This window comes from Cyprinodon tularosa, unplaced genomic scaffold, assembly GCF_016077235.1.
Source record: "Cyprinodon tularosa strain WSP-4 unplaced genomic scaffold, ASM1607723v1 ctg66, whole genome shotgun sequence".
Taxonomy (NCBI): Eukaryota; Metazoa; Chordata; class Actinopteri; order Cyprinodontiformes; family Cyprinodontidae; genus Cyprinodon; species Cyprinodon tularosa.
The window spans coordinates 4,685,171-4,705,960 of record NW_024039407.1 but is presented as its reverse complement, the minus strand read 5'-3'; the positions used below and the strand labels follow the sequence as shown (position 1 = coordinate 4,705,960).

Here is a 20,790-nt window from a genome sequence, read left to right as displayed (position 1 = left end):
GTTCCACCACATCCCAAAGATGCTCTATTGGATTGAGATCTGGTGACTGTGGAGGCCATTTGAGTACAGTGAACTCATTGTCATGTTCAAGAAACCAGTCTGAGATGATTCCAGCTTTATGACATGGCGCATTATCCTGCTGAAAGTAGCCATCAGAAGTTGGGTACATTGTGGTGATAAAGGGATGGACATGGTCAGCAACAATACTCAGGTAGGCTGTGGCGTTGCAACGATGCTCAATTGGTACCAAGGGGCCCAAAGAGTGCCAAGAAAATATTCCCCACACATGACACCACCACCACCAGCCTGAACCGTTGATACAAGGCAGAATGGATCCATGCTATCATGTTGCAGACGCCAAATTCTGACCCTACCATCCGAATGTCGCAGCAGAAATCGAGACTCATCAGACCAGGCAACGTTTTTCCAATCTTCTATTGTCCAATTTCGATGAGCTTGTGCCAATTGTAGCCTCAGTTTCCTGTTGTTAGCTGAAAGGAGTGGCACCCGGTGTGGTCTTCTGCTGCTGTAGCCCATCTGCCTCAAAGTTGGACGTACTGTGCGTTCAGAGATGCTCTTCTGCCCACCTTGGTTGTAACGGGTGGTTATTTGAGTCACTGTTGCCCTTCTATCAGCTGGAACCAGTCTGGCCATTCTCCTCTGACCTCTGGCATCAACAAGGCATTTCCGCCCACAGAACTGCCGCTCACTGGATGTTTTTTCTTTTTCGGACCATTCTCTGTAAACCCTAGAGATGGTTATGTGTGAAAATCCCAGTAGATCAGCAGTTTCTGAAATACTCAGACCAGCCCTTCTGGCACCAACAATCATGCCACGTTCAGTCACTCAAATCACCTTTCTTCCCCATACTGATGCTCGGTTTGAACTGCAGGAGATTGTCTTGACCATGTCTACATGCCTAAATGCACTGAGTTGCCACCATGTGATTGGCTGCTTAGAAATTAAGTGTTAACGAGCAGTTGGACAGGTGTACCTAATAAAGTGGCCATTTTTGAAATGTGCTTTCCACACATTTGTAGAAGGAAATTTATGTTGAAAGATTTAATTTTTGTTGTGTTATTGATTATTTGCTGCCTGATCGGATGATCCAGGGAGGAGGCGGCCATGGAGAGGTGAGAGATAAACATCTGTGTTGGGTTTGAGATATTGCAAAAAACTTTTTTTTTTTTTGGTGGTCGTACTTCATTTTTGGGGGGTTTAAAAAAAAGCGTTTAAATTTTATGCTGACTCCAATATGTCTTGTTTTCTTTCAGGGTGGTGGGAAAGGAGAACATGCAAAAGTGTCCATTACGTTCTTCCGCTTGTTCCGAGTGTTGAGGTTGGTTAAGCTGCTCAGCAAAGGAGAAGGAATTCGAACTCTTCTCTGGACTTTTGTCAAATCCCTGCAGGTCAGTGATTCCTCAGGAGGACGAGTAGATTAAATCTCGCTGTCACCGCACTTATCTCCATCTTTTCGTACGTTTTCTGTGTTTCAATCTTACCTCCTCAGGCCTTGCCTTACGTTGGCCTCCTCATCGCTATGATCTTCTTCATCTATGCTGTGATCGGCATGCAGGCGAGTCTCACTAAACAGCAGGTAAAAAAGGGTTAAAAAAAACGCAGCCGATTTCTGATTGGCTTCCACTGTGTCATTTATCTTCCAGATGTTTGGTAAAATCGCCGTCGATGACGACACAGACATCAACAGAAACTGCAACTTCCAGACGTTCTTTATGGCGGTTCTAGTCCTTTTTAGGTATGTAATTTGATCCTGCTTATTCTAACAGCATTCTTCTAATCACCCCCAACACTTTTATCTTATTAGTTTGGAATTGGGGCCTAGAGCAAATTTAGTCCTTCAATGACCCCATGCTGCAACGTTTTGCTGCAGCACTGCTGCAAAGCAGCTCATTAAAATTAATCTTTAACAACCAGATCCCTGGGATGCCAGAACAACCTGGCAGCATCCCTGAGAGGTAATTCAGCCTTTTAATGAAGGAGTCCAAAAGCAGGGATGCAAAAGCAGGACTGGGGCGGCTGGACCCCTGCTATAGAACTTCACTACAATTTTATTCGGGACAAAATAATTTAAATAACACACTGCAAGGCATCACACAAAGTAGAACATAACTGAAATATAACAAGTACATCAATGTTTTTTAGATTAGATTTCAAATTAAAAAACTGAAAAGTGTGGCCTGCATATATTTAAAAAACCCTTGAATCAAAAAACACTAAATAGAAATTAGGGAACCACCAGTATATAGTATGATCTAAGTTTAAATACATTTGTTCTGATTTTAAACATAAATCAGCATTAGAACAGTTGAAAGTTGTGTAATCCAAACCCAGACCTAAATAGAATAGAGCATTTGAACCAAAATCTAAAAAGGAATTTCCCTAGAAGCTCCTCATCCTATCGGAGTGAGCTTACCCTATTTTTCTGAGATGACTCCTCTACATTTCATTTCATTTTTTTCCATTTATTGTTTATTTGAAAGGGGACAGTGTACATTAATAAACAAAAAAAACAATGTAAATATACCCGAGTTAGCTAAGGAGTGCTAATTTTCATCGGTAGTCCCCCAGCCACATATTAAAGATGCAACCTTAAAAATAAACACAAGTATAAAATCACAAGATTAAATTACAATACCAATTACATAAAAAACATTATGGTTAAGAAATAAAATTCATGTAAAATGATTAAAAAATAATTGTAAAATTATTTAAATACACACAGAAAACCTTAGTGCCCACAAATTTGGCTCTCTACAAGCCATTTTTTTGCATTCTTTTTGAATGAAGAGAATGACAAAGAGTCTCTGATGGTTTCTGGCAATGTGTTCCATTGCTGAGATGCTCTTACGGAGAAGACAGGCTGACCAAAGGCTGTTTTTCTCCGGAGGATGATGCAGTCTTCCCTCACTGCCCCTCTGGTTACCCTGATCTCACTGGATCTGAACTGTACAAAGTCACATAGTGGAGGTGGTGCTAAACCATGTCTGATTTTATAAATTAAACAGATGTTTTTGAACTTGATAAGATTGTTCCAGGTAAGTAACTGATATTTCCTCAGAATACTACAGTGGTGGTAATGGTATGTTTTTTTATCCAGTATTTTTAATGCTTGTTTATATAATGTTTCTAATGGTTTTGTTGTAGTAGAGTGAGTATTGGACCAACTTATTAGACAATATGTTATTAGACAACATTTCCATGCTGGTGGATCCTAAAAGACTTGGAGCTGTTTAACAAAGCAAAACTTTGTGCACTTGGATAGCTAATAATAACAAACTTTTAATAATTTTAGCATTATACCAGTTTTGGAAATCATGTTTGTTTGTTGCACTTAAAAATTAAAGAAGTATTTTGTTGGTCTGTCACTCAAAATCTCAATAAAATGCATTTTAGTTTTAATGTGATATAATTAGAAAAACTTTTAAGGATTATCAAAACCTTTGCAAGTAAAGCTAAGCAGACTGGGTCTGTCTTTTACAGAGGTGTCAAAAGTATTAATGTTTATATACTCCAGTAGAAGTATAAATCCTACTGTTTAAAAACGCTTTTGTAGAAGTTGGAGTATTAACTTAAGCTTTTTACTCAAACGTGTAAATTGTCACTTTTAAAACTACATAAAATATAAAAGTCAAAGTAATGCAGGAAAAAATGTTAAGGACAGATGTTTCACTGTACTAGCTTATTAAAGGAAAAAAATTTTCTAATATTTTGGATAATAATTTCCTTATATTTAATTTTCTTAGTTTTATAACTAATGGTAACAGTGTGAAAGTTAACTTTGAATCATCTTTAAAAAAAACTGTGTATTTTTGGTTTATGGCGAACAAAAAGTTGGTGCAGCACAGAGTCCAACAAAAATTAATTGTCTGAATAAGACAAATTATTATTAATATTTTTTTTATACTGAAAATGAGCTTAAATGAACAAACTAATGAGTCTATTATAGTAGAAAGTAGAGATAATTGCAAAAAAAAAATGTAAGGACTAGAAGTAAAAAGTTGTCTAAAAAATAATTATTCCAGTAAAGTATATAGGGCCAAAATTTCTACTGAAAGGTATAGTGGAGGATTTTCGCGAATATTTGAAAAAGCCCGCCCTCTCCACTTAAAAGAAAAATGCACATGCACCACCCTGTACCCACTCCCGAGAGGAAACGCCTATTAAAAGCATGGCAGAGCATGCACAAGCCCAATTCTCATCGAGGAAGCCATTAAAAGAGACTTGGATGGATCTCATCTCACCCATATTTATATATAAAAAAATTTCACTGCAAATACGACTACTGGTACATTAAAAAAATCATGACCTGCTTGTATGTGTGTGTGCTGCAGTGGAAATTTGTGGGGCAAATAAGGATCTGTGGCTACAGTATCTACAGTAAATCGCTAGTAACTACTAACGATACAAATTACAAAATAAATGAACTTATTTTCCCTGGAAAGTTGCAATATAACGTTAGATAACTTTAACGAGCAGTGATCTAAAAAGGATTTCTCCACTTTACCTGTCAAGTAGAAATTTTGCAACCGAGGCGTCAGTGGGAAGCCCGACCTGTGCTTTCAATTGTCACGTCGCACTTATCGGAACTGACAAAAATGGGAGACAGATGAGCGGATTCAAACAAACAATTTATTTTCTCCCAATTATGCTATTGAAGAATTGCTCAGCCATTCAAAGAGAAGTGTAGAATAATGCTGCCTGTTTAATGCAAGCAGGGCCAGTGACTGACTGGATGTCAGTATTTAACAGCCATCAGGTGCTTTCAATTAGCAGCCCCTCAACCTGCTTCCTGAAAAGAACAAAAATCAAACAGTGAAATGGAGACACCTACTGGGCAGTAGGGGATCGTCACACAATGTAGGCTATCGCATGAAAGAATCTCTCTAAAACACATTGGTACTGTTTCTCTCTTCTTAGGCTCTTTCTGTTCTTCTCATACACTTCATAGAAACTTTTTCTGTAACGATTCTTGGCCATTTTCAAAGAACTGTGGTGAGAAAGGCGAGCTTCAATGACTGAAACTGTAGCTTGCTACATAAAAGTGCGTACACAGAAAAAGACAGTTACCTGGAGACGAGCATGTAGGACAGCCCGACGTAAACATATTACCAGAATGATTGACAATTAGGAGGACCACTTATTTAGATGATCCACCTGGAAAAAGAAAATCCTTCACTATAACTTTAAGTAAGCTAATGAAGTATTTGTACTTTACTAGACACCTCTGGTCTTATAGGTGTGCTACTGGAGAGCAGTGGCAGCAGATCATGCTGGGCGCCCTGCCCGGCAGACGCTGTGACCCAGAGGCTGACGTTGAGCCCGGCGAAGAGTTCACCTGCGGCAGTAACCTGGCCTACCTTTACTTCATCAGCTTCTTCATGCTCTGCGCCTACCTGGTGAGCTAAGCTACAGCCAATTAACGCTGATCTAAGTTTTTTTTTCTTCGCTTCGCTCACAGATACTCCTCAGATTACAGCCTCTAAATTTAGCTGTAATTAATTCAAACCTGTGCTCTGACTGCCAGGTCAAGTGGAATCAAAGTCGGATGAAAACAGCCGTATTTCAGCGGCAGAACTCTGACAGTTTTAATCATGCACAGATGGATGGTGATGCATGCCTGAATCACAAAGATTTAATGGGATACATATACTTTACTTACAGCACCTAATGTGGCTTCTGTGCTATTTTAAGATGGTCTGTCAGTGAAATGGTGACTCAGACTATAAACTCCCCCTCTCCCTTTGTTTGGGACATAATCTCAGTTAATCTGTTATATAAATTTCCTTTACATAAACACACCATTGTCCAGATTTTTCGGAGTCATGTGACTAATACCAGGCTTCTAATGATTTGCTATAAGAGTATGTTTGTTTTATAAACCTTTTAAGGCTTTTAAGGACAAGAATTTCTGTGTGCATTCTTCAATTTATTTTACATTTCCTCTAACTCCACATATTCACGTCTCTTAAGCAGAAAACTTTTGAATTTGTCATCTGTTTAATAAAATGCTCTCTAAACTTCTGCTTAATTTAATCATAACTGATTATCAGCGGGAAAATAAATGTCTGATAGTCCAGATTGGATTTGTTAATCCTGCTAATCCAGACTAAGGGTTGAAAAGGACCCAAACTGTTTCCGTCAGATAAATATATTGCTCAGCATGTTAAAAAACATCACAGCCTCAAACTGGATTTAAATTGGATTTATTTTCTATAAGTACTTTATTATTTTGTTTTTTGAATCTCTAGAGTCAGGAAAGGTTAACATCTTAATCGATTGAACCTTCTACTCAATTTTCGCCCACACTGACCATTTTCTGCAGAAAGGTAATATGATAAGATTTGGCTGTGTTTGGAGAAATCAAGTGACACTTTCATATCTTATGCTGTGCCAGTGTATTCTCATTATGAGTTCGTATGAAAGCATACGAAAAGTTATGCACCGTAATTTCGTACGTTTTGGACGTTTTTTTCGTCGTATGCGCATCTGACGCACCATTCACGAATATAGAATATAAATTACAATTAGCCCTAACCCTAACCCTAAGATATAAAACAGCAAGCAACATAGTTCGAGACATGAATAAGTGATAATTGCACTGTTTTTCCCAGTTTTACGTCCGTCCGCGGATCTGCTTTTTTTTTCTGTCTGCCAGCGCATGCGCACTGATGTGGTTTTTTGAGGAAAAACGTCCAAACGTACGAAATAGTGTTCATAACTTTTTGTACGATTTCATACGAACTGATAATGAGAATATGCTGGCTGTGCTGCACTTTTGGTGGTACAAATGCAGAAGAAACAGAGAATAAAGTATTAAATCAGATCATGCTGACTAGAATGACTAACATCCAGCTTTGAGACTGAATCACAGCCCTGTTGATCCTGTTGGTTGCTGTAGTGTTAAAGCCACAGCTGGGACATGAAAACAAACCTTACAAAGAAAATGGGATCTCTATTCTTCATTTAAGCAGCATTTATCAATCATTGCAAGGGAGAACAGATAAAGACTTTTTAATGTGTCAGCCTGTTCTGGTCTAGAAAAGGTTTTTCTAACTAACTGAAAGTTTGCAAAATAGCTTTGAAGCTCTATACATACAGTTAACAACTACAATCCAAATAGTCCTTAAAGGAATAGTACACCCAAAACATGATTAGCCTTCATTTTCTACTCACCCCCATGCTGAACAACACTCTGGAGTACTTTTTTGATATCTCAAATGGATCTGGAGATCTGGGAGGCTTCTTGCTGTCTGCTGACATTCAAATAATGGAGGTCTGTGACGCCCGAGGCAGAAAGGTCCATAAAAATCCACAAAAAACGTGTCAATATTCCTCCATACTGCTCGTCCAATGTATTTCAAGTGTCCTGAGTGGGTAGCGTCCATAATTTACTCGAAACGAAGTCATTTAGAATGTTTTTAGAGCATAAACAGTAGTGTATAGGATTTCCTAAAAGCGCGTTCACGAGTCTACGGAAACCGCGGCAGACCAAACCAGATGAAAGTGCGCATTCAGCTCGGCAAAGAACTCATGCTCTTCCTCAACACTGAAGTCCTCAGACATTTTTCTTTCGTTGTTTCTTTCTTTGCACAGGTAAACAGCACATTTCTTCTTCTACGCTTGCATTATCGGCAGAGCAGACGCTGAATGCGCACTTTCATCTGGTTTGATGAAACCAGATGAAACCCTTTTCATCTGGCGCACTTTCATCCAGCCAAAATAAACAAAAAAAATAAATAAAAAACTGTTTTGAAAGTCCTATATAATATCATTATAGAATATCCTTTTTGATAAAAAGAAAAAAATGTTTTTAGCATTAAAGTAGTCAAGTCTTTTCAGAAAAGCTGATCAATATTTGCATGCTTCCTCCGGTACCTATTGTATTAATTTAATGAAGAACTCCACGTTGCTCTGAGTTTGGAAAGCCTCCCTGCCATCACCCTAATCTTTAGCTCCCTCTTCAGATTCTAAATTAGATTCAAACTGAGACTCTAATCTCTGGGAAATTTAAAAAAACAATTATCAAACCTCCTGTCATAGAAACATGAAGATGAAGTTCATATATAGGTTCTAACTCTGTTAGGGATGTGAATCATTTTGGACTTAGCTAATAGAACAGTTTTATTGCATGTATACAAGCTGATATATAATGTTTTACCCCGTATGAATCAGAGAAAATATCTACTTGATGTATTTAATACTTTCCTACTATTTCATTCATTGTTTTAATATGTAAATAAGATCATTTTTTCCAAAGTATAACACCTCTTCTATTTTTAATCTGTCTCTCAGATCATCAACTTGTTCATTGCTGTCATCATGGACAACTTTGAATATCTTACAAGAGATTGGACGGTGCTGGGGACCCACCACCTGGACGAGTTTAAGAGAGTTTGGTCCGACTACGATCCAGAAGCTACGTGCGTCTTTCTTAAAGCTGCTCACTGGTGCTGCTTACCCTTATTCCTCCTCATCGTTACCAAAACAAACTTATCTGTCTCATCTGTTATTCTTTTCTATGCCTGTTGCAGAGGTCGCATTAAGCACATCGATGTAGTCACTATGTTGCGCAGAATTCAGCCTCCTCTTGGCTTTGGAAAGCTGTGTCCTCATCGTGTTGCCTGCAAAGTAAGTGAGAACATGCATAGAGGTGCATGATGAAGCATAGGTGGAGGGAAAATGAGCAGATCTGCCATTTTCTGCTTCATGATGTCTCCACAGAGACTCGTGGCTATGAATGTGCCGCTCCACTCTGATGGGACTGTCACCTTCAACGCCACTCTGTTTGCTCTTGTCCGAACTTCACTGAAGATCAAGACTGAAGGTCAGGATTCCACATGAATTACTGACCCACATGTGGGAAAAGGCTGTTTTCATTGATCAAATCTGTAATTTGGTCCAACCAGGCCCTGTTGATAAGCAGAATGAGGAGCTGAAGGTGATCATTAAGAAGCTGTGGAAGCACACCAAGCCTAAACTTATTGATGAAATTATTCCGCCCCCTAGAGGCAAGTAACGGAAACACCGTATGTTCCTCCCAGTAGGACAAATAAAACATTACTAAATTATACAACAAAAAGAAAAAAAATTAAACACAAAAGTTTTAATAAACCAATTATCTGAATTATTTTTTTTTTCACATGTGTGTTTCAGGGGATGAGGTGACGTGTGGAAAGGTTTATGCCAGTTTCCTTATCCAAGACTATTTCAAAAAGTTCAGAAAGAGGAAAGAGAGAGAAAGAAAATCCAAGAGGAAAGATAAGGCTGCTGCACTTCAGGTGAGTTGAATGTTATTAGATTTTCTCATGAAGTCTTTTTTGGTATTGATGTTTTCTATATAAACATAAATAAAAAAACTTCTCTCACTCTCTTTACTATGGAGTGAAAACCGATTATACCTGTGCGTATGTAATACTTGATTTGCAGACAAAATCAATTCATAGAAAGAATTTAAAAGGGTTAATGGTTATCTCTATTTCAAAAAAGGAGAAAACTGGGCTCCAGCAGAAGGGAATTGTTCTCATCTAGGGCAGAATGGGAAGTGCCTGTCTGTGCACATGCATGATAAGTATAAAAATAACTCTCGACTCAATAATACACTAATAACTCATGTTACATCCACCAGGCTTAGATGGTGGGTGACCACACCAGGATTGTGCTTTTACCAAAAATGATAGTATATTAAATTAAATTAATTAACTAGTTAAGTGTAAATAATACTAAAGAAATGTGATGGGTGCTGGTGCCTATCCCCAGCTGTCTACGGGCGAGAGGCGGGGTTCACCCTGGACAGGTCGCCAGTCTATTGCAGGGCAACATAGAGACAAACAGGATAAATAACCATTTACGCACACACACTCACACCTAAGGAGAATTTAAACTAACAGTCATGTTTACATATTACATAATGTAATTGATGACATAAATAGTACTAGTAATAGTAAATAATTGTACATGGCTAAACACCATGTGGAATGGAAACAAGTGTTTTTTTGGTTTTTTGATGTTTTGACAGTTAATTGATGATAAATTGACAAGTAGGAAAGGGGCAGGACATTATAAGATGTATCTTCTACCTGCTCCTTTTCGAACAGAAAATATAAAATTTGCATGTCACATGGGCAAAATAATTTGTTTTATATTTTCATTCTTAAGTTTGTTTCATTCAATTTTTTTTTCTTTCTTGATTGTTTTTACTGTCTGTTCGAAATAAATAAATATTTTTGGACTGTGGAAGGAAGCCGGCGTACCCGGAGAGAACCCACACATGCCTTCTCCATGTAGAAAGACCCTGGACCGGGAATCGAACCCAGAACCTTGTTGACCCTAACCCTAACCCTTGTTAAGCAGCCACCTCATCCAAACACTTAGGAATAATTGTATTTGCAAGAAAGCGCAGCAAAATCAGTGACCACATCCTGTCAAGGGTTTAATTGAGAGTTTACTGACATTTAACATTGTTTCTTAGTTTGGTCATTTAATTGCCAAAAACAATGCTAAACTTTGCAAAGTTGTTAAACAGTAAAGCAGGGCATCCAGTCCGTCATAAGATCACAGATGACAATAGCCTTCCACTGTCCATTCACTTCCTTGTGCCTAGAAAATGTGTAAAGAAATTATTTTGTGCCGTCTGCTATCAAGGAGTTGAACAAGTTGTAACTTGAATGTCATTCGGTCTTTTCTGCTTCCTTTCCCTTGATGAAGTGAATCTGCTGCTGCTGCTCATTCTGCAATGAACTCTTTTATAATTGTATGTTGTTGTATTTTATGACATTGTAGTGTGTAAGCAAGCCAAAGGCAAATTTCTGCCATTGTTTTGTATGCTAGACAATAAAGCTTTTCTATTCTTTTCTAAAAATAGGAGCTGAAAATGAAACCCCTTAAAAGAAGACTGAATTATGAGTTTAACCGAAACTTCAACCAGTAACCATAACAACCATGATAACCTTAAACCCCAAAATACAAACCAGACAAAAGGAGAACTTTGCACCATGTATGCATGAATATGTGAGATGCCCTGAACCATGAAATGAGTTTAAAAACACCTCATAAGCTTGAGAACTGGTCTACGAGATCCGTCTCATATTTTCATAAAGTATATTTAATTATTAAAAACTGAAACTTTAGAACAAAAACAGACCAACAGCATCAAAGATCCTCTACTTTTGGCTATGAGGTACTTTTTCAAATGTTTATCCTCTGTAAAAAACCAGACCTACAAAATATCTGCCATTGAAAAGCTGTAAATTAGTTTCAATTTTCAAATCGCTCAGCTCCAGTTAAAGTCTCAGAACAATAGAGCAAACCCCACACCTTTGTGGTGGTAAAAGAGCCAAGGCTATGGGGGGCATTTCTCCTACAAATTAGTGCCTAATGATGTTTATGGAGAGTCGTCAACCCCATAAATACTTTGCAGTGGTTCGCTAACTACAAAAGTACCCATCCAGGCTTGTTGCCATAGGTGATGATATATTTATACCAAGACAAGCCTGGAAATCATGCATTATAAATGAGAAGAGTTTTTCTGTCTGATTGTAAAAGTCAAGTAGACCAATGCAGCAAATAGTTAGATTAGAGGTAGAACTGTACCTCTAGTGATTCCATAAAAGTAATAATATATTTTGACATGTAATGGTTTCCCAATATAATTAATTCTTTCAAATAAAAGATTGGATTTTCTTTTTTTGTGTAAAATTAGGTATTACAATTGCTTAGAAATAATGCATCATCTCTAAAAGAAAGCCGGATAATCCAGGCGTCTTTGGAGCAATAATACCACTTAGCAGTAGCGGGTGCTAAAGGAATCTTTCATGTAGCTTGTATTGTTAGATTTACAGTCATGTTTAGAGGAATTACTTACTCACTTAAAAAGAAGGTAGGTTTAGGACCAGTTTTACTACAATGTACTTTTTATATTTACTTGAGTAATATCATGGTAACATATCTATACTTGAACAAATGTTTTCTCTACTCTACCCACTGTGACTTACCTTGCTGTGTTTACAAAAATCTACCAGAAACAGATGAGCAGATACATTTATTTGATGACACTTGATGTATTCTCATTTCTTCTCAGATTTCTTTGTTATTTTGAATGTGCGGTTTCTGATTTAGTAAGTGGAGCTAAGTTACTATACAGTAAAAAGGGGATATTATCACTGAGGAGCTCTATGCTTTTTAAACAAATATTCATTAGCCGTTTAAGCATTTGTCTCATAAGGTTTATGTTTCAAAATTTGTTTTGCAAATGTGTTATTTTTTTGAATGAACTTTTTATTTTAGTAGTTAAAATAACTGAAATTAAACAGGACTTTAAGGAATTGTCTCCGTGATGATATAATTTTGGAATATAAAATCAAAAGTTATCAGTTTTTTCAGCACTAACCCTTTTCTATATCTAATTGTTAGTTTAGACTTTTACTTGGGTGAAAATCTGTCAAAGTAATGCTACTCTTACTTGAGTTTAAGTTTAGGGTAGTGTACCCACCTCTGACGCTGGTTTTATGTTCTTTCTACTATTTCATTTTTTTCATCAAGTGTTTCCTCTTTCTCTTACAAACCCACTCTTAACTATAGTGTAGATGCAAAAAGATTGATAAAAACTGTACTTGTATATCGTCAGGTTGGAAGGGGTTTGAGAGGACCCAAATGCAAAGACTGAAACTGAAGCAGCTTACTTGCAGATTTAATTTTCAAAAAGGTGGCAACAGAAACAAAAATCAAAAATATAAATCCACAAATTCCACAAAAACTGAGAACCAGGAATACTCACAACAAGAGGGCAAATAAATGACGACAAACCAGCCAACAGAGCAGGAAGTGTATATATGGGAGAGAGAAACAAAGACCAGGCTAATCAGCAGATTGGGAGCAGGTGTGAACAGAGGACTCTAGAAGGGAGCAAGGGAAAAGGAGACTGACACAAGAGGGCAACAGAGAGTGAACAAGAAATACCTAAGAACTGAAATACAATAAAAAATAACTAGAACACAAAATGGATATAATTATAATATATATATATATATATATATATATATATATATATATATATATATATATATATATATATATATATATATATATATATATATATATATATATATATATATATAAACTGAATTAGATTGAGTTAAATCTTTTACAAAATAAGGGTGGAAGTTGTGTTTTCATTTATTATGGTCTCAGAATCACCCAGATTGCACAACCTTTTGCATAGAACCACTAGAAGTTATGAAATGATGTGTGAAGTATCTCCATGGATGCTTTAGCTATGTCGAAAAACCTTAAAGTGTAAATCTATTTCTAGATTTCTAGAGAACATTCTGACACTATAATGAGTTTAAATAATTTTGCCTTTTAGCAAGGGCTGCGGACGCTGCAGGACTTGGCTCCAGAGATGCGTCTGGCGATCGCTTGTGACCTTGAGGACGAAGAGGCAACAGAAGGAGAGATGACGGGCGACGAGATGTTTGATAGTGAGCGTGGGACCTCTGCAAACCCCACACCTGCTAGCACTCCAATGCCCCCCCTGGACATGCTGGTGGAGCAGACGGCAGTGATTATCGAACACACGCCCAAAGTCAGCAACGGAGATGTGATCACCAAACAGGTGGAGGCCTTGCAGCAGCACCTCAGACCAGGATCAGAACTTGCAGGTCTCAGAGTTGTTACTGAGCAGCCTGGAAGGTCTGAGCCCCTTCCCATCAGGTACTGTGTAACAGCCGTACACTGCTAATTGAATCACAAAAGGACATCCTGGTTTGTTATCTGACTTAGTTCTTTGTTCTCCATCAGCGAGTCGCCTCTTCCTCCTCCTCCACCTGAGATAACAGGGGAAGACTTTCTCCTCAATGATGCACTCGATCCAGGTCAAGGGGTAGCAGCTGAACAGTTTTACGGCAGTGAAGCATATGCTTCAAGTTTTGCATCAGTAGATGGGTAAGAAATTGAGATTTAAGGTTGTTAATGTAGAAAAATATATATATTTTAAGCATTCCATCTAACCTGCAAAGCATATTTCCCCTTTTACCTCCATACCTTGCAGGTATGAGTACCCAGAGGGGGTTTCTCCTGTACCAACAGAGACAGGAGCCAATGGTCATGGTTTGGACAGAGCAAGCAGCATAGGAGAAATACCCTATGGAGCCAATGACCCCAATGGCTTCATTAGCAACAATTACAATGAAAACAACATGAACGGAGGGAGTACCGCAGTTAGCCCCACTCCCTATGACACAAATGGATATCACAGTGACGGATACACAGGCTATAACGAGAACGGCAGCACCGTCAGCGCTTACAATGGGAACAGCAGTTACAACGGGAACGGTTACAACGGGAATGGTGCTTACCGTGGAAATGGCTACAATGGGAATGGCTACAACGGAGGCGAGAACAACGGAGGCCAGTTTGTCCGGAGACGACTGCTTCCTGCGATACCAAAAGGTTAGAAATGTTGAGGCTAGCATTGGTACATTTTTTTTTGCTCTAAATGTCAGGGTTCAGAACAGACAATCCAGGATTCGAAGCAAACAGACAGGCGTAATTCTCAAAAGTGTCTATTAATAAACGTCAGATCTGTTATACAGCAGCTAGGGCGTCAAAGTCCGGAATCTCTGTAGAGGGAAAAGTCAGGTTAGTGATAACGTAAATCTGACAGAGGATGATAACTAGTGCGTGAGTCACTAACCTGGTCTTAGAGTTCATTCCGTGCCCAGAAGAAGAAGCAGAATCCAGCTGGATGGCTACCAACAGCACGTGGCGAATGCCGCCCAGAAAGCGCAAGGAGCCGAAGCCTTGAAGATTGCTGAAGTGGCTGACAAGCAGATCCAAGCAGACAAAGGAAGACAGGAGTTACCGGTAGCCAAAGCCAGTGTCGAAGAAGTTCATAGGAGTCCACGCCAGAAGATCAGAGATCTGAAGAGGCACCAAGGGGAAATCCAAGTTGAAGTCAGGAGGCAGATCCAGGTTCAGTCCACAGGCAGAAACCAGCAAGAGTCCGAAGACAGGTCAGGCAAGCTCAAAGGTCGGGAGGCAGAACTGGTCAGGATCAGGCAATTAAAAACACTAAAAGGTACGCTAGAGAACTCTGACCAAAAGCTTAAAATAATCTGGCACTGATGACTGCGAGCAGGCAGTTTAAATAGAGACTAGAGCAGGTGATACAAATGAAAAGTGATGAGACACTGGGCAAAGCTAGACAGGTGAATGGAATGAACCATTAAGCCAGTCATCAGAAAATAGTATCAACTTATTTGGATGTGCTGCTAATTCTCCTGCATATAAATAATTTCAAAGTCAAAGTTCAATATGTTTTATTTTTCCATCTCAGAAATTATTTACTCTTAGACAGATATTAAATTAAAACATATTTAGAATAAAGGTAACTGGAATCTTGTGTTAAAATTGGAAAAAAATAAATTTCCTACTAGACAAGTCCATGTTAAATAGATTTAATACATAGAAACTATTTAAGTGTACTTACATGTTGGCTAACCTAGCCTTACTTTCAACCGAAGTGATGGATAAGGGTTAAATAAAGACAACCACTTGTGAACCTTAACTAGCCATACTAAATATCTCCACTGGTGTCTAATTTTATAATGTTGTTAGTCAGACCAAAGTTCCGAAAATACAAAGTAAAACTCAATTTCTCCCTCTGACCCCAAGAGAGTGTACAATCTCAAAATGTCTGTAATGACAACAAGCTTCCTGTTTATTGTTTTAGGTCGGAAGCCTGCGTTTAATTTCCAGTGTCTAAAGCCTCAGGCCAGCGTGGATGACCTCCCCATCCCTGGAAACTATCATGGGAACACGTCTCCAACCAGATCCCGCCAACAGGTAAAAGAACAAAAACACCTTTTTTTTTTTCTTTTTAGGCAGTTTTTAAAAACTTCTCCTTTCTGTCAGAACCACCCCGGCCTGGACTCACGACCAAGCAGTGTGTCCTCCATGTCGTCTGCCTCCTGGGCTAACACAGCTGCAGCTGGTGCTACTCCCCTTCCAGGAATAATTGCCCCGTCAGCGCGCCGAGGCAAGCTCATCTACACCCCCATGATACTGGTGGATGAAGAAAGTGGTGCCAGTCAGCCGCTCTGGTGTGACGGCTCTGCCAGTCTTCCTGCTGGGAAGCGTCAAGGCTGGTACCCTGGTCAGACCAGGACCTTCACCAGTGTGAGGATGCCACCATCTGTCAACCAGGGCTTCATAGATAAAGGCAGTGCTGACAGTCTGGTCGAATCGGTAAGCTTTCCTTATAATTATCCTTTTGTTTTTTGTTTTTTATTTCTCCCATTAAGGCAAATGCAAATAATTCAAAACAAAATTCAAAATTCATTCTGTTTGTTTATATAGGACCAATTCACAATATGTTACGCACCTTACAGAGACAGCTCAGTCAGATCATGCAGAAAACCAGCTGATTGCATTGAGTCATTGACTTTGCAAAATTAAATGAGCATGTGGCCACAGTAGATATTGGCTTGCATTTTGTTGTTGGCTTTACAGAGACCTCTCACACTAAGCATGCATGCAGCGACAGTGGAGAGGAAAAACTCCCTTTTAACAGGAAGAAAACTAAAGCAGAGCAGTGCTCAGTGTAAGCAACTTTCTACTGAGGCCAACTGAAAACCTAATAAAAAAACACTTCGAATAGATACTGATGCAAGAACCTAACCCATGTAGATGAGGCACCAAAGAACTTAATTTGTGGAATAGTGTTACCAAACCCAACAAAAACCCAACTGTTCTTCATCAGCTAGACAGCTAGATAACAATGCTCCAATAAACAAACTGTCCTCTCTGGTTTCTTGGTTGTTTATTAAAGACCTCTGACCATTGTCTTTTCTTTCACCATCATAAACCTGGAATATACAAAACATGGTATGAGCTAACTAACATTGCAACCTTTAAACAACAATATTCTGCAACAATTTACATATACAAATTACGTTAGCATCATACTCAATCAAAGAAACAGCTGTTATGTTAAACATTAAGAAATACTTATGGACAAATCCTGTCCAAAAAACAACGTATCAAGGTTTCTCCGCTTTCCATAGAAAGGTTGTGGCATTACTTTCCACCATTTTGGTTCGGTCACTTCCTCTAGTTCCCTTTTAAGCATAACGAAAAAAAAGTATCCTTAAAAAACCCACCAGATGGAGTTCTACTGTGATACCACCCCACCCCCCAAAAAAAACCTAATTCAATGCAACTCAGAAATCTATCAAAACTATCAATCTACCTATACACCATAACATTGTTGCATATTTGCCTAGGATAGCAAAATGTGCTGCCTTTGGTGAAGCATTACCACCAGCTAAACCTAACTGGCTCCAAATCTCTGAAAAAATATATGAAAATCAGCAGGTTAAGGATTACAACTGTGGGTCCCCTTATTCTGTGTATTGCTCCTGTGAACGGCGGCAATGGAATTCAGGGAGAATCTACTCAAATGTATTAATGATCCAAGTATAATTTTATATAATCCCATGCTACATAAGGCACATGCTCAATCTATGCTAATAAAGATTCACTCACCTCAGCATGCTAAATCCTAGGAGTGTCTACAACGTGACCTACATCCAGTTAATTAAAGTGTACACTAAATATAATATTCAATCTATTAGCTATTTGACAATTTGAGAGTGTGCAGAGCATTGAATTTCTGGCCGAAAACCTGCAGAGTATAATAATAAGATAATTATACAAATAGAGCATAAATGCTAAGGTATATTTCACATCCCTTCATCCCAAGAATCATACACTGTATGTAACTTGGATGAATCAAAAGGCAACAAAAATTGTCCCTTTATTTTATTGTTGCTATTGTTATTTATTATTTGCTGACTTTCTTGAGTCACATAACGCAATTCACAGCTAAGATGACATGGTAGGGAAAATGTTTGCCATCCTTTCAGTTCTCTTTGTTCTTGTGATGTCATTGTCTGCTTGCTGAATATATAATCTTGTCGCCAACCATTTCAACAACAGATCTTGTTCTCTGAGGGCCTGGGCATATACGCCAGGGATCCAAAATTTGTAAGCTTTGCCAAGCGGGAGATTGCCGAAGCGTGTCACATGAGTCTGGACGAAATGGAGAGCGCCGCTGCTGACCTGATCGCGAGAGGAGCCAGTCATCTATCGCGGTTTGAGGAGGAACTAGCAGACGAAATGAACTGCGTGATTTCTTACTGAGATCAGCAAAGCCAAATCACAGTAAGGACGATAAGTCATCAGCCAATATTTTATAAGTGTGTTTATTTTTCAGTCATATATATATATATATATATATATATATATATATATATATATATATATATATATATATATATATATATATATATATATATATATGAATATGAATAGTTGTTTTTTTTTCATACATCCTGCTGTATTTGAAACAGTTTTGTTTGTGAATGCCAAAACATGCATACTTCCTGAGTGACAGAGCATTCATGAGTATGTAGCAGGACTCCAGCTGATGCGGCTCAGGACGATTTTATATTGGAGCCGGCTCAGTATAAGGCAAACTTTGGCTTTTAAGTCATTATATCATAGTGTCGTTTTTTTTCTCATTGTTTTTTTTCTATTTACACTATTGGAGCTTTCATCACTGTAAGCTCAGCTGCATTCATCCCAGATAATCTGCTGAACTGTTACATGTAAAACCATAATACATCACAGAATGCATTAGCTGTTTCAGAGAAATATTTGATTAAACTGAATATCCTCTACGATGCAGCATCCATACTCCTGTAAAAAAATGTCTAATGTTTATTTTTTGATTACTGTGACTGTTCATTCAGATTGTTTTACCGGCTGGGTAAATAAAACATGTTTTTTCAAACAACTTTTCATTTATTTATTTTTTTCAATGCGAGTGTGAAGTTTTTATACACGTGGTACACTTCCCTACAAAGGCTCTTTTTTTTTTGTACAAAGGTTTTTTGTTAAAACAGCCACAGTGAAATATAATCAGTGAATTATGTAGTAGAAATGAATGCACCAGCAGATGGACGACATCTGGGTTTCACTTCCACCTTCAAAGAGATGAAGCATGCAAAACAATAAGCTGCTTATGTCTCTTGCAGACTATTGTTCTACGCTCATAGGGCTTCATCTTACGTTTGTCTAATTTCCCTAACTGAACTAAGTTTATATGTTACTTTTTTAGTCATTTTAGCATAGCCACATTTACTTCATCACATATGTTTTTGTATCTGATATAAACTACCAAAGAAAAAATCAAAAAGATAAACCAGCTATGTGCAGATCTACTGTTCTCTACCTAAAATATGGCTTTTTTCTTTCGTTTTCTTATGATGTCAGACATGAAATTAGTATGTCGGATGAACTTTCTTAAAATACATCATCAGGTGGGACTTTTCTTTTTCTAACTTCACTGGTAATTTAATCAGAATCCCGCAACGCCATGACATCATTTCTTGTTTAAAGGCAGAGTTATTAATTGAAACTTCAAACAATGAAAAATGTATGAAAACTTCTCTAAAATATTCTCTTTTAGCAAAGATAAATATGTTTAATAATTCTAAATGACCTGAACTGGCAAAACTTAGTCCGATTTAATCTCGCATAGTGGTTAACTCTATTTTTAAAAGTGTTCATGAATATCTGTTTTTAAATGGTATGTATTTTGCAGGAAAATCTGACATCTCCTCAAAGAATGTTTGCAAAACATTAAAGACGCATGGACAAATTCCTACATTATCATAATAATTTGCTCTTGGCATTGAATAAAGATTAAGGGGGGTGTTGTTTCTTTATCAAGCTGAAATAAGTTTAGTAAATGTTTTGTGTTTTGTCTTGTTCATATTTTGTATTAAAAAAAAGGTATCTAAAGCAAAAGCTCTGGGCAAGGCTTGCTTATTAATATTCACAGTGCTGTACATGAAAAAAAAGGTATAATAGGAATAGTATGTTGCTGTGGCATAAATGTATTAAAATAATTAATGAAAATATATCATTACAGAGACTAAAGATGAATAATTAAAATGATAACATGATTAAAACATATATGATAAAATTACTAATAAGAAAAAGAAAGGAATCTTAAACTTGAAATCTTACTTATAATCGCCACCTTAAACAAAACTGTTTAATTTCTTATTTAAAACAACTTAGTTTCAGGACTTTTACAGTTTTTCCTGGGAACAAATAAATTTACAAAAAGCTGTCAGCAGTTTTATTCAGGGCTGTATAATTGAACTTTTTAATTGTTAAACATTTCATGCAGATTTTGCTGCTTTGTAATAGCACACAGACACCTTTCCCTCTACACTGTTCCTTGTTTGTATTTATGGATGAACAGTCTCCATGCGCTCCTTTCTTCTTTACAAGGCCCTCCAGGCAGTCTGCTCTCCCTTAGAATAAAGCTGCACTGTGATTGGACAGACAGTGCCGCTCCTTTCCACTTTAAGCCCAGTTCCCCGTACTGACGTCAATACGCTTTGTGCCACGAGCAGGAGCAGGAGTGAGCAGAAGCTCACGGGCTCTGCGCCATCAAGGCTACCATGTTGTGGGTGGCATATTTGTTAAAGCAGCAAAAATCTATACGTCAATGCTGTTCAGATCTGTTTAGATCAGACTTTGTTACCGTGAGATTTTAACAGACAAACATTATTTCAGGTTTTACATGAAATAATAAACAAATAAATAAAAAAGATATGTGAGTGATTGATGAATGAAAAAAATATTAGCAACATTTTCGCTTGGTATAAAACCCTTTAATTTAACTGCATGGTTTCT

At 37.8% G+C, this 20,790-nt stretch overlaps 1 protein-coding gene across 1 annotated transcript in view; it reads left to right on the top strand.

Moving 5' to 3' along the window:
- Window positions 1-18,219, top strand: part of cacna1fa (calcium channel, voltage-dependent, L type, alpha 1F subunit a) — a 47,777-nt gene extending 29,558 nt beyond the window's left edge. The window contains exons 32-47 of the mRNA XM_038309448.1: window positions 1,113-1,133; window positions 1,275-1,409; window positions 1,511-1,576; window positions 1,665-1,756; window positions 5,258-5,417; window positions 8,314-8,441; window positions 8,553-8,649; window positions 8,743-8,845; window positions 8,928-9,029; window positions 9,175-9,299; window positions 13,382-13,728; window positions 13,816-13,959; window positions 14,066-14,466; window positions 15,749-15,861; window positions 15,931-16,263; window positions 18,016-18,219. Coding sequence (XP_038165376.1) covers window positions 1,113-1,133; window positions 1,275-1,409; window positions 1,511-1,576; window positions 1,665-1,756; window positions 5,258-5,417; window positions 8,314-8,441; window positions 8,553-8,649; window positions 8,743-8,845; window positions 8,928-9,029; window positions 9,175-9,299; window positions 13,382-13,728; window positions 13,816-13,959; window positions 14,066-14,466; window positions 15,749-15,861; window positions 15,931-16,263; window positions 18,016-18,219 — 2,571 coding nt within the window. The remainder of the gene's footprint in view (window positions 1-1,112; window positions 1,134-1,274; window positions 1,410-1,510; window positions 1,577-1,664; window positions 1,757-5,257; window positions 5,418-8,313; window positions 8,442-8,552; window positions 8,650-8,742; window positions 8,846-8,927; window positions 9,030-9,174; window positions 9,300-13,381; window positions 13,729-13,815; window positions 13,960-14,065; window positions 14,467-15,748; window positions 15,862-15,930; window positions 16,264-18,015) is intronic.
- Window positions 18,220-20,790: the final 2,571 nt, after the last annotated feature.